Source organism: Erigeron canadensis, chromosome 3, assembly GCF_010389155.1.
Source record: "Erigeron canadensis isolate Cc75 chromosome 3, C_canadensis_v1, whole genome shotgun sequence".
Classification (NCBI taxonomy): Eukaryota; Viridiplantae; Streptophyta; class Magnoliopsida; order Asterales; family Asteraceae; genus Erigeron; species Erigeron canadensis.
Window position 1 is genome coordinate 8,177,775 of NC_057763.1, and position 15,034 is coordinate 8,192,808.

A 15,034-nucleotide genomic window follows, 5' to 3' on the forward strand; every position below is an offset into this window, starting at 1 on the left:
ATGAGGCTAAATGTACCGATATTGGATATGAGTTTTTCCCTTTCTTTTTCTCTTCTTTCGGAGAGCTTCAGAAGGATGCAATAGCCTTACTGAAACGGATCCGAAAGTTTTCCGTGACTCGAGACATTGGGGTATGTGCTTCTACTCATATTTTTCATAGGATTAGTTTTGCTATTACTATAGGTGTGGGAGCCCAAATAGTATCGCGACTCCCTACTAATTTCTTGTAACTTTTATGAAAATTTAATAAAAGTGTTACTTTTATAATAATAATAATAGTTATAAAATAGTAATAATAATAATAATAATCAATAAACTAATAATAATAACCAAGAAAAATATAAGAATAAGGAAAAAGAATTAAAAACTTATCAGACATGATAGAATGATTCCTTAACTAATATATATAGAATTGACGATTGGCTTTGTAGAAATTTACATTATGTAACTAATAAATCTTATACGGATTAGATATGCAATATCCTAGTTTTATACGAAAAAGAAATTACATTAAATAAAACTAATTAAATAAAAGAGATTACATTAAAGAAATTAATTATTAATTTGATAATAATAACTAATTAAATAAAACTAAAAAGATAGTTGTCGTTTTAATAAAGCGTCACGTGTCGATCAAAATAGGCTACAATTCTGTTTTAGATTATTAGTTGATAAGAACGTAGTTTATAACAATTAGCATTAACCACAACTTAATAATTATCCACACTAAGAAAAAGAAGTGTGCAAATTAACTTTGGCATGTCTTATGTTTTTCGACCCCAATTTTTTGCATTACCTTCTATAATATAGGAGTTGAATGTGAACAGGAACTTTTTTGTCTTTTTCTGTAGTTTCAGTATATATAATATGTTTAGCAATTATACCTCAAAAAATTGAAATGGTGGAGTAGTTGAGGCCTCCACCTTTAGATGGAAAGGTGCTGGGTTCGAAACCTTTCCCCCCACCCCTTTATGTTTTTTCTTTTTTTTTTCTTTAGTTTTGCTTTTTTGAAGGTTTTATCTTTTTTGCATTTTCAATATATATAATATGTTTAGCAATTATAATTTAGAAAACTAAAATGATGGAGTGGTTGAGACCTTCAACTTTGGAAGGAAAGGGGTTGAGTTCGAAACCATCCACCACCTCTTTATGTTTTTTCTTTTTTTTTGTCTTTAGTTTTTTCTTTTTGGTAATTTAACCCTTTCTTTTTGAATTTTTCTATCCCATATATAAATTTAGTTTTATATAATTAAACCCCAAATTTTTTTAAATTTTTTTTGGGTTTTTAAATTTCTAAATTTTTATTTTTTGTTTATACCATTTATGTTTTAGGCTTTTGTATTTATTTTAATATTAGGTTTTCTTTTATAATTTCTTTAATACTTTTTACCAATTTTGTTTTTTGGTTATTATTATAACTTTTGTAATTTTTTTTTGTAACATTTTGTTTTTTTAACATATTTTTTACAACTTTTTTGTAATTTTATAATTTTTCCTTTGAAATTTTTTTAAACCTTTTGCGTTCTTTTTAACGCCACCGTTAAAAACATTCGGCTAGATATGACTACACGCTTTAAACATCGACGCCACCCAACGGGCGGCATGTGAACCACCTAGTTGTTAAATTTTGCAACCTGTGAGTGGAGAAATTAACACATAGACGTTTGGCTACGATGGAGTAGATTAAAAAAAATATTAATTTTTTTAGCATAAAAGACAAAATTTAATACAGTAAATATATATAATTTTTAATTGCTCCACAAAGATTTTTTTATTTATTATTTCTACAATTTCATTTGTGAACCAATTGACAAATTACTTATATACTAAAAAATTATATGATTTTTACCACTACTTATGCGAGTACAACTTACATGTCTTTATGCATGTTTTACAATCTTTTTATGTATAGATTCATCTAGATCATTCTTTTACCTATTTCTACCTTCTTTTCATCTAGCATCTTCTTCACACTCTTCTTCTCATAATATCTCTTCTTTAAAATTATATCCAGTCTGTTATTGTTGGTTTAAATTGAAGGTATATTCCTATTAGATGTCTGCTACTTATTTTACATGATATATCAATTTCAGTAATATCTTCTTTACTAAGTGTTTTTTTCTTAACAGTTGACATGCTTCTCTTGAACGGTCACCTAACTAATCAAAATCATCGAAGGAGCTCCCCATTTTAAAAAGGCAGTAACTACCATTCCTTGAAACATATGATAATTTTGTTTTTGACTTATCATTCCTGTGGTGGACCGTATGCTAAAAGTGGCACCTTTGGTCCTATAAAATCCTTAGATATCAAGTCCATGTCCTTATAACATTCCATGGTGTTCACATCAGTAATTTATGCTTTGAGCCTAATGGGATTATCGACATTTATATCACCAAATAATTTTTCTTGGTTTCATATGATGTTGTTTGCTTTTACAAAATTTCATTACTTCTTTTTTTTTTTCCTTTGATTGTTTAATTATTTTATATTAGTTCATTGTATTTTATTTCCAGGTTAATTTGTTGTGTGTTTGCTTAATTTATATTAGCGGTTTTTTCCCGGTAGAAGCTCTATTGCCAGGTTTGTTATTCTCTATTTTTCATTATTAGTATATACTATATTACTATCTGTCTTTAATTTATTAGTATATACTATATTACTTTATATCTTTAATTTGTTAGTATATACTATATTAATTTCTATCTTTAACCAGTGTACTTATTATTACTGTATAATTTGCGATAAATTAAGAGATGTTGTACTCAAGAAAACGTAAACACAACTCCCAAAATACACTTGAAAACACTAACTGCACAGTACTTAGGGATACTCGACGTCGTCATGACACAACTACCGGTACTTTGCCTTCTAACGCACCTTTGTATATAGACCTCGGAGACTGCAGTTGCATCTGTGAGTATTGTGGCGCACTTTTTCGGTATGAAGAACGTTGTCAGCAAATATCTGTTAACAGACATATCACATATAAACAGTGTTGTAAAGAGGGCAAGATTAGATTACCATTTCATGGAACATATAGCCCAACTATTACTAATCTCTTTACTAAAAATGAATTTCTCAATAACATACGTGCCTATAATTCTATGTTCTCTATGACGTCATTCGGAGCAAAAGTAGACGATAGTATCAACGATGGTTCTGGTCCATACGTTTTTAGAGTCGAAGGGCAGATATGCCATTGGCTTGGAACGTTATGTCCTCCAGGAAATGAAACACCACGATTCTTCCAAATGTATATTTACAATGCTGAAAATGAAATCGCTCACAGATTGGCACCCTTCAACGAGAACGCTCGACCTTCACTTTCTGCTGACTTTGTTTCTCTTATTTCAAATGAACTTCAAAAGTGCAATAAATTAGTTCAGCTTTTCCATAACGCTAGGGACCTTATTCGCCTAAACGACGTGCCTAACTTTTCTATTCGTTTATATAGTTCCTATCATGCACAATCCTATGACATACCAAGTGACGGTTGCATCGAAGCTATCGTTAATGACAATGATCCGTTATCTAACGGCTTTGACATCGTCATTCGTAACAAACAAACTGGCCCTCAACGTATTAATAAGTTACATCCACTTTACATGTCGTTGCAATATCCGTTGTTATTTATTTACCGTGAGAATGGATGGTCTCCTGAAATGTGATTAACTGCACCTGCTGAAGGTAAAGACAGAAAATTAACTATGAATATGTTTTATAGCTATCAACTTCATGATCGATTTAACTTATATAGTTTACTCCTAAGAGGCGGTCGCCTTTTCCAACAATACTTGGTCGATGCCTATGTATGTTTAGAACAAGATCGACTTAATAACTATAGGTATAATCAAAGTACATTTAGATCTGAACACCTTCAAGGAATTCATGATGCGATCATACGCGGTGATACTAATGGTCACGACATCGGAAAACGAACAATCTTACCATCATCATTTACAGGTGGTCCTCGCTACATGTACAAACATTACCAAGATGCCTTAGCAATTTGTAGAGTCCATGGAAATCTACAATACTTTGTTACCTTTACATGTAATGTGAAATGGCCAGAAATAGAAAGACATGTAGCCAAGTACCCCCCCCCCCCTTAAGGCTCAAGATCGTCCGGAGATCATAGCAAGAGTGTTCCATTTGAAACTCAAGTCGTTGATGAACTTCATAAAATTGGAAAAGCCTTTTGGGGAGATCGTGGCAGGTACATCAACATACGACTCTTAACTCTTTCCACATTTGTTAGTCCATTCACCGTTTTTACTCCCCGCACTCTTTTAACACAGATCTACATACCATTGAGTTTCAAAAAAGAGGCTTACCTCATTGCCACATGTTGTTATGGGTACATCCTTCTCAAAAGATCAAAGAAGCAGAAGAAATAGATAATTACATCTGTGCAGAAATACCTGATCGCGTGCTTGAACCTCAGCTCTACAGGATCGTGTCTGAGTTAATGATGCACGGTCCATGTGGCCTCACAAATCTGAAATCACCTTGCATGAAACTAGGTAATTGTTCCAAAAAATTTCCCAAAAACAACGAGGAAATTACATGCTTTGACAAGAACGGTTAAGCACGATATAGGAGACGATCAACAACAAACGTTTACTTTGTTTGTACTATCAAGCACATATTAACGTTGAATATTGTGGCTGGAGTATGTTGATAAAGTACTTATTCAAGTACATATCGAAAGGACCTGATCGTATACGTTACTCAATCAACAAAACTCCTGCCACATCGGCTGACGATGGAACAAACACAAACTCTACCCAAGTAGATGAAATCAAAAACTTTGTTGATAGCCGTTTCATCTGCCTGGAGAATTCTTAATTTTCATAAACATTACAGAAACCCACTTGTTCGGTTACTATCAGTTCACTTAAAGAATATGCAAAACGCTTATTTCAAAGACAAAGATAAGCTGAAAAACGTGGCCAACAATCCCCATGCAGCGAAGACAACTCTCACTGAATGGCTTCTTAATAACCGCTACGATGCGAGAGGCAGACACCTGTGCTATATTGATTACATTTTAGAATATCGATGGGATGCCTCTTACAAATGTTGGATTCGCAAATCATTCAGAACAAAACCTGCCACAGGAAGACTCATTTACGTACATCCAACATGTGGTCAACTATTTTACTTACTGATGCTTTTAACACATCAGCGAGGATGTCAGACATTTAAAGACATTCGTAGAGTAAATGGACAGGCATGCACTACCTACCGGGACGCTTGTGAGAAACTAGGATTATTACAAGACGATAATGAGTGGTCCACTGCTATTAATGAGACTGCCTTTTGGGCAACAGCATCAGAATTGCGGACTTTGTTTACTCACATGCTATTATATTGTGAGGTTTCAAGCCCGGGTGAGTTATGGAGAGAACATTGGAGTAAAATGACAGATGACATAACTCGCACTTATGGACATGCATCATTGAAGAGAAATTACTTTTCTCCTTAAGAAATAAACTGCTCATTGAAGAGAAAAACTACGATAGGCACACTCTTGGAACTGAACATGCATCATTGAAACAACGCTTGAACAATGAACAATTGCAAATTTATGATTACGTTACAATAAGTTTAGAGACTAATAAGCAGGTCCTAGCTTTTGTATATGGACATGGCGGAACTGGAAAAACATTTTTGTGGACAACAATAATTTCAGGTTTACGCTCTCATGGGAGAATTGTTTTAGCTGTTGCAGCTTCTGGAATAGCATCCTTACTACTCCCGTCTGGTAAAACTGCACATTCAAGGTTCAAAATTCCTCTAGACCTAACTGATGATTCTACTTGCAATGTCAAGAAAAACACACATCTGGCACAATTACTTATTGAAACTTCACTTATTATTTGGGATGAAGCCCTGATGAGTGATAGAAAATGCCTCGAATCATTAGATAGGACTTTGAATGACCTGAACAACGACGATAGACCTTTTGGTGGTAAATCTAAACTATTAGGAGGTGATATCAGGCAGGCACTACCAGTGAAATGCAACGTCTCAAAAGAAGCCATCTTAGCGTCATCATTACCTAGATCCTACTTATGGAATACATTCCAGGTCTTCAAATTAACTGAAAATATGCGTCTTCAAAGACCAGATTTAGACCAACGGCAAATAGCAGAAATTTATAACTTCTCTTCATGGCTACTTGCAATCGGAGATGGTAACCTTGGTACACCTGATAAAAACGATCCTCAAAACACCAAGACAATAGAAATCCCATCTAATTACATAATACCTTTTCTCGAAAAAGCACTTACTGACCTTATCCATTTCATATATGACGATGACACCTTATAGAATCCATCAGCAACTAATCTATGTGCAAAGGCGATCGTTTGTCCTAAGAACGAAACTACAGATGAGATCAACATAAGTGTGTTAGAAATGGCTCCGGGAACAGGTAGAACTTACCTTAGTACAGACACAATAGTTCCTTACACCGGAGACCATGGAGATACCGAAATTCTATATTCAACTGAATATCTCAATCTTATAAGCTTCAATGGACTACCACCACATCGCTTAGAACTGAAAGTTAACACACCAGTAATGTTGTTACGAAACGTAAACCAAACAGAAGGCTTATGCAATGGAACTCGACTTTTGATAACACAACTACTTCCTAGAGTTATTGAGGCCCAAATAATGACAGGAACGACAATCGGTCACCGTGTTTACATCCCAGTATAAAATTAACCCATAGTGACAAAGAGTTTCCCTTCATCTTTAAAAGAATGCAATTTCCTATTAAATTGTGTTACGCAATGACTATAAACAAAAGTCAAGGGCAGTCATTTAACAAAATAGGAGTTTACTTGCCACAACCAATCTTTAGTCACGGACAACTTTACATGGCACTGTCACGTGCCACTAGTCCTTCGGCATTAAAGTTACTAATTGTTCCTCAACAACAACACAAACCAAATGAAACAAAAAATATCGTTTACTCTGACTTTTTAAAAGAAATCAACACTTATTAACAACTAGTTACGTACCATAACAATTACATAATTACATTAATTACTATAACGAAACTAACCTATCTTTTTATCCTTGCAGGTCAATGTCAACCAGAAGCCTTAGCGAGATAAAACCCCACGAACCAGGTGGTGAAATTCACGTGCGAGTGATAAGAAAATGGATACCACACAACAGAAAAGAAGACCTGTGCTACCTCTTAGTAGATAGCCATGTAAAGTGCACAACAACAAATCAAAATTTTCCTACATTTTATCTTTTTTTTTTTCATTACAACTAACAAAAAGTTAACATTTACATACCTGTTACAGGGTGACGCTATTGAAGCTTCTGCAAAATCATCAAACGAAAAGTATTTCGACGACAAGTTAAAACTGAACTCATGCTATGCTATATCAGACTATTTATCAATAGACGCAAAGAAAAAATTTCATTACTTCTTTTTTTTTCCTTTGATTGTTTAATTATTTTATATTAGTTCATTGTATTTTATTTCCAGGTTAATCTGTTGTGTGTTTGCTTAATTTATATTAGCGGTTTTTTTCCTGTAGAAGCTCTATTGCCAGGTTTGTTATTCTCTATTTTCCATTATTAGTATATACTATATTACTATCTGTCTTTAATTTATTAGTATATACTATATTACTTTATATCTTTAATTTGTTAGTATATACTATATTAATTTCTATCTTTAACCAGTGTACTTATTATTACTGTATAATCTGCGATAAATTAAGAGATGTCGTACTCAAGAAAACGTAAACACAACTCCAAAATACACTTGAAAAGACTAACGGCACGGTACTTAGGGATACTCGACGTCGTCATGACACAACTACCGGTACTTTGCCTTCTAACGCACCATTGTATATAGACCTCGGAGACTGCAGTTGCATCTGTGAGTATTGTGGCGCACTTTTTTGGTATACGCTTCTTTTGCTATATCCAAACTTACCGCGCAACGCGCGGGTAATCTTCCTAGTTTATATACAATTTTAAGAAAGGTAAACAACTAGTACCTTTTTAAAAAAAATATAAATACAACCTTCTTCTGTGCTAAAGACACAAGTTAATTAATGGACAAAAAACCGTTACTATATTCAACCGAAATCCATTTTAATATACCCGTCTACCTGCCATTTTGATAATCCCTTTCCAAAACCGCATGAAAACTATGTCTATCTATTAGACTATTACAAACTTCACAACTGAAGTGATGGCGTATCCGTACTACGCTACGAAGGGTCTGCCTAACAAACAAATGTTACCCCGCAGTGTCGCGAAAGAACCTGCGCGTGAAAGGCATCCAGCTGGAAATAATACTCAAAATAAAGAAAAGATTACCTAAATCTCTCCTTCCTTAGAATGCGGACGATCGGTTCCAACTTATTTAGGAAGTTAAATCTATTCCTAAAAATGGAAAAAACCTATCTATAGAGGAGTTCTCCCACCTTACGAACTTCTGGTCCTATAAAAAGGAGATACGACGAGATGAGAAACACACACAACACTCCGACTTTGATTAGCGTAAAGAGGCTTACACTCTACCTACAGGGAATCGCTAGTAATCAGAGTCAAAAACCTCCCCCATTCATCCTTAGCGAGATCCGGTGTACAAACATTGGCGCCATCCGTGGGACCCTATATTTTCATCCTGCAAAAGAAAAAAACAAAAACACCATACGACCCTTACTTTCTTGTACTGAATCAAGGCTAGGAAAATGGCCGATGTACCACCAGGTTTCGAATCGCAAGCCCAGCAATCGGCTGGAAACGAACCTGTTAGGAATACCCCACCCACTTCTGGCCCAGCAATTGTAACACCTGCTGGCGATAATCGACAAACAGGCTCCCTCGTTGAAGGCGGCGCGCAGCGCACTACTCAGACACCCGAAGGCCGCGGTAGGTTTTCACGGGGATCCCCGACAAGAAACCCGATGCTGTTTGACCCCGATTATATCGTCAGAAACTACGATCATATCCGACGAACTATTAGCCATCTCAGGAGAACTGGAGCATTGGGCAGCACCAGCAGGGTGCTAGTTTTCGATGGTGAGACAGATGACGATTATGATGCAGAAACTCCACCAAGAGAACTTCAGAGATATCCCAGAAATTCAAGACCTCGAACCGGAGTCGGGTACGACTTTGACTTGGGTAGCGGAGGCCTCACACGCCAAGATCCTCTAAGCCACTCAGGAGGAGGGAGACCCGAGGGTCCGGAACTCAGAGACCTCCCCCCAGAGGGGAGGATTCAGGACGACTTCCGGACTAGGGGTACAGGGACAGAAGGTCGGCGACCCAAAGTACCTAGGGGCCAGTCCGTTCCAGATCGAAACCCGCAGAACACTATGGGAAATCCCGGAGGTGACTACGATGGTCCATCGCGGAGTGCACCTCAGGTTCATAACGCCTCATCAGGAATAAACACAGGGCCTCCGGGCCAAACTTACCAAGTGCCCCCGGGTTACACTTATCAGGGACCTCAAGGGCTAACCATCATAGGACCTTTGGACCATATGTATCAAAGCTTATATAACCAAGGATACTCGGGGCAGGGTTATGGAAACATGAGCGGCCCGCAGTATCATCCCCAGCCATATGGTAACCAGGCGGTTAGGCCCTTACATCAGTATTTGCACCCCAATTTGCAACACAAACCTTCGAAACAACACCAATTCCAAGACCGTACGGGCCCCAGATGGGGGGCTACGACGTACCAAAATGCCCTAGAACTCAGCCTGGTTGGAGGAAGCGTCGAAAACTCACCCTTCGTCGCCTGGATACAAAGCTATCCCCTCCCAACCGACTTAAAGTACCCTTCCCACCTTGGGACCTACAAAGGAAAGAGCGACCCGGATGATTTCCTAGAAGCGTTCGAGGGTGTGGCAGAGATGAAAGCTGGAACGTACCTATTGCATGCCGAATGTTTAGGTACGCCCTCGAAGGAGATGCCAGAGAATGGTTAAAAAGCGTAACGAAAGGGTAAATTGTTAGCTTCGATGACCTCAAAGAAAAATTCAGGGCTCGGTTCAGTCAGCAGAAGAAACACAAGAAAATCCACGTGGCAGCCCACGGGATAAGACAAAGAGAGACGGAAAGCTACAGGTCGTTCATTGACAGGTTTACTACAGAGACAGAAGATATAGTAGATCTTGCTGAGACAGAAGATAGGGGACTTCACAAGACTATTTTACCAGAACTGAACAAGACCCCGAAAGAAATCCTGCTCACCGAAAGCGCAACAAAGAATTTCTCCACACCACCCCGATTAAACCCAAGGAGCAGAAGAGACACTTCCAAATACTGCGAGTTCCACCAGGACTACGGTCACGATACCAACACCTGCTGGCAGCTAAAGAAAGCCATTGAAGAAGCTATTAGCGAAGGAAAGCTGGCTATATAGAGACCTTCCGAATACTTATAAGCAAGTCCAAAAAGGAACGCATGTATTCTTGGACGCGAGGGAAATAGTTTCTAAAGGGGACAATAGTCCCCCACATGACAAAGACGCTTCAGCAAAAAAGGGGAAATGAGGAAATGACAGAGAAAGACCTAAATATAGCCCGTACCAGAAGGAAGATAGGGGACTTCACAAGACTATTATATCAGAACTGAACAAGACGCCGAAAGAAATCCTGCTCACCGAAAGCGCAGCAAAGAATTTCTCCACACCACCCCGATTAAACCCAAGGAGCAGAAGAGACACTTCCAAATACTGCGAGTTCCACCAGGACTACGGTCACGATACCAACACCTGCTGGCAGCTAAAGAAAGCCATTGAAGATGCTATTAGCGAAGGAAAGCTGGTACACCTGGTTAAAAGTGTGAGGCAACAAACCCCCAAGAAGGAGGACGAGCAAGGAGAAAAGAAAAAAGGCCCAGAAAAAACCATCTATGCTATTTTGAAGAAAAAACCTGTGGAAAAGCGCCCGCTCCCAAAGATTTACCGGGGCGACGCAGACAACATTTCATTTCTTTCGACTTACAAGGTTTTCCGTGACCCACTGGTAATCACTGCTCTTTTGGAAATATCAAAAGTCAAGGAGATAATGGTAGACACAGGGAGTGAATGTAATGTGCTGTACGAAGAAGCATTCTGGAAGTTACACCCTGTGTCACGAATGAACCTCAGAAAGACAGACGGTTCGGTACAAGGGTACTCTGGAGAAACAGGTATACCCATGGGAAAGCTATCGGTCAAGATGACCATCGGAGAAGGAAGGTGGAAGCGAACTGAGAAAATTAGTTTCCTCGTGGTCAATGGAACTTCCCCACTCCAGGCGATCCTAGGCAGACCTGGAATACAAAAGTTAGAAATGATCCCATCCGTCATCCATGGCATGATCAAGTACCAATCGGACAGAGGCATCGGAATCTTGGTAACAAAGAACAAAAAGCTATCTGAAGAAGGCCAGGATGGGCCACACTACCTGACATGGAGCGAAGGACCTTACCTAGGCCGCATGGACGGATACTAAAACACCTACCAAAGACAAGGCAATTTTAGTAAGGGAAAATCTTTTTAATCACTATCTTTTTTTAAAAAAAAAAAAGCCTAGAGGATATGGTATGTAACCTCAAATGTGTTATTTAATAAAGGCTTATATTCGTTTTATTTGTATATCTCTCCTCGTATTTAAATAGAAGTGCATAAACTTACGCATAAATTTAAAGACATACAAGGATAGAGAGATACAACATTAACTCATATATGATGAAAAATGGGGACGCCCATATATGCATAAAAAATCTCCGGAGAAACTGGCAAATATCCGCCACAACGGATGTTGACATATAAAGCATGCTAAGACGGTTCTCAAACCGCACGTAGCATAAAGTACCTTGCTACGCATAGGTGGTTCCCAAACCATTTATAGCAATGTATAATTTGCTTACCGATAAAAAAGGGTTCTGGTTCTTAGACCATGTAAAAATAAAAATGGTCCTCAAACCATATAAGAAAATTTTTCTTTCATGAAAAATTGTATAAAGACAAATTGCTCTCAAACCACATACAATAAAGGATCATGTATCACCCTACACAGTGGTTCAACATAAACACAATCTGCTGCAGGCAAGTACCAAAACGACTGAAGATATCAGTCATAGCCGCCCCACATTATATTCATAAATGCAGCGCTATAGGTGCTGCACAAAATATTCATAAACACAGTCATATAAGACTGTAGAAAAACGATAATTGTTTCAAAGTCACAGGCATCATAAGTTAAAAAGGAAATTGTCTTGGTTGGCACATACGCCAAAATACCAAGGCATGCAGGCCCGATCACTGGGGTGCTTCATAGTCTTCTGGTTGAATCACATCAGGAACAATCTTGAGCAAGTCTTCAACAGCGGCATGAGGGTCAGCAACAACCTTCTCCAAGAATGGAAAAACAGTTTCCTTCCACTTGTGATCAGCCACCTCCAGCTCATGAGAGGCATTGGGGACAAAATCACACCTGCAAGTCAGGTCACACTTCCCTTCGGCCGAAAACTCCTCCAGCACAGTGGACCTCTCGTCCGCCCTCTCAGCGGAGGTCAAATCACCAAGAAGCTGCCCAACCTCATCACTATAAAGCAAAGACTTACTCACATACGGGATCACCTCGGTCACTACCCTTGCTCTGTCAACCTTCAGCAACTCAACCTGATTACGCAACAAACTGCTATTCTCCTAATCCTGATCAAAGTCTTTTTGAAGTTTCGCCAAAGATTCTTCTTGCACAACGGCATCTGCCTTCAACATGTTCAGCTGCTGTTTCAAACTCTGAACCAAATCGGATGCTTCAACGGTGGTTACAAACCTGGCTTCCCTGGCTTTCAAATCCTCAACCGTGGCGATTAACGAATGCACCTCCAAACTCTTAGACCTCAGATCAATAGCCATTCTGGTAAAACGCCTAGCAGCAACAGCATCAAGATAAGCATGGAATTGGCAATCCTTCTTAAAAACATTCAGGAAGGTCTCGTTGTCCATGCTGTCAATTTTTTTAACATCTTCAGCATTCATATTATCACCATTCAACCAAATGAGAATTTCTTGATCATGCAAAGCTGCAACAAGGGAAAAGCCAAACAAGAATTTTAGGAAAATACAAGCATGTCAGGGGAATAAAGTCAATAAGTAAATGCATAGCTATTGATAGAATAAAACAACGATTGAGGAAGGATATCAAAAAAGCAGATACCGGTCTTCGGGGAAAAGGGCTTACGGAACTCAGCATCCTTTGATTCATCACCTACTTGTCATGTCTGCAAAAACAGATATCAAAAACCAAAGCATTAACATAAAAGAGGCGAAAAGAATGATGTGACACTTACCATCAATATTCACACCACCAGGCAGAGATGGTATCAGTTTGGCTTTATACAAAACAACATCAGGATATGCTGCAACTGTTATGGGATTCAAACGGATTTCTCTACACAATGCACCAACGGCATAATCTGGGAAAGGGTTGTCATACTTGGCATGGACACACAATAACTTCTTATCAGTGATAGACTCATATTCTTTAGGGATTAACGACGACCTCATGAACACAAATTGACTTTTCCAGTCACGGATATCCAACCCACCCCTCTGTAGCCCAGTCACCAGAGGGGCAAGTTTGGACAAAGTACCTACACAAATCTAACGACGGCTCTCCCCCATATGCCCTACACATCACCTCAAAGGCAACAATCCTAGACAACCCTAAAGGAGTGATGGTAGAAATGTGGATTTCAAAAAAGGCAAGGACTTCAAGCATAAAAGTAGAAAAAGGGTATCTAACATTGCCCTCAGATACAGATTGCAAATAAAAACCCACATACCCATCAGGAGGGGTCAAAATGGTGTCACATCCGATGGTATTTTAAACAACGATATTTTACCAGGAAAAAACTTATCGACAAAAGCAGTTAGCTTTGATCGGATGACGGTGGACTCAGTAACTTTTATGCCTTCTTTCGACATCAGAACAAAGAATCGATGAACAAATATAAGATTTAAAGGGAAGGAATGACGTACCTACTTTGATGACTGGAGATGACAAGGTCAGAAGAAACCCTAGACAGAAAGGGATTTTGTTTTGAAAAATAAAAGAAAGAAGTGGAAAGTCGAAAATAAAATCTAAATAAAGATAACCATCGGCTTTATATGCGAGGTTGCATGCTAATCAGGGCCGTCGAAATCGTGCCTTGAGATACGTGCCGAACTACCACTTTAAAAAAAAAAAACACTGATTAACACCTTTCAAATCAATGTTTAATTAGGATTCAGGGAAATTGCAGTATAGCCCCTAGTAGACACCAAGTTTCAGAATAGTCCAAGGGAATGACTATTTGGCAAAAATCACCCCCTTGGACTGGGGGCTTGATGGCGTATCCGTACTACGCTACGAAGGGTTTGCCAAACAAACAAATGTTACCCCACAGTGTCGCGAAAGAACCTGCGCGTGAAAGGCATCTAGCTGGAAATAAGACTCAAAATAAAGAAAAGATTACCTAAATCTCTCCTTCCTTAGAATGCGGACGATCGGTTCCAACTTATTTAGGAAGTTAAATCTATTCCTAAAAATGGAAAAAACCTATCTACAGAGGAGTTCTCCCGCCTTACGAACTTCTGGTCCTATAAAAAGGAGATACGACGAGATGAGAAACACACACAACACTCCGACTTTGATTAGCGTAAAGAGGCTTACACTCTACCTACAGGGAATCGCTAGTAATCAGAGTCAAAAACCTCCCCCATTCATCCTTAGCGTGATCCGGTGCACAAACATGAAGACAAAACATAATATATAGTAATCTTCGTGTTTAAGTCGTGTCAAAGTACGCACTTTCCCAAAAACAAATCATATAGTATCTTTACTCTCCTTTTGTCAAAGGGGACCTAATTATTTGAATACACCCCCATCAAATATGATATGAGGCTATCCGGAGTGGGGCGGAATCCCCTCCTTCTCGCCCTCCTTTTCGCCTGGAACACCACCCCTTTCGCCGTTTAAGCCCCCAAAACACCTTT

At 38.4% G+C, this 15,034-nt stretch overlaps 2 protein-coding genes across 2 annotated transcripts; both read left to right on the plus strand.

Annotated features, from left to right (window-relative positions):
* The first annotated feature begins 4,909 nt into the window (after positions 1-4,909).
* Positions 4,910-6,339, plus strand: LOC122591461. Its single transcript, XM_043763729.1, has 2 exons — positions 4,910-5,396; positions 5,513-6,339. Exons 1-2 carry the CDS (start codon positions 4,910-4,912, stop codon positions 6,337-6,339), a joined length of 1,314 nt encoding a protein of 437 aa, XP_043619664.1.
* Positions 6,340-6,426: 87 nt separating this feature from the next.
* On the plus strand, positions 6,427-6,732 carry LOC122591462. Its single transcript, XM_043763730.1, has one exon. It carries the CDS (start codon positions 6,427-6,429, stop codon positions 6,730-6,732), a length of 306 nt encoding a protein of 101 aa, XP_043619665.1.
* The last annotated feature ends 8,302 nt before the right edge of the window (positions 6,733-15,034 follow it).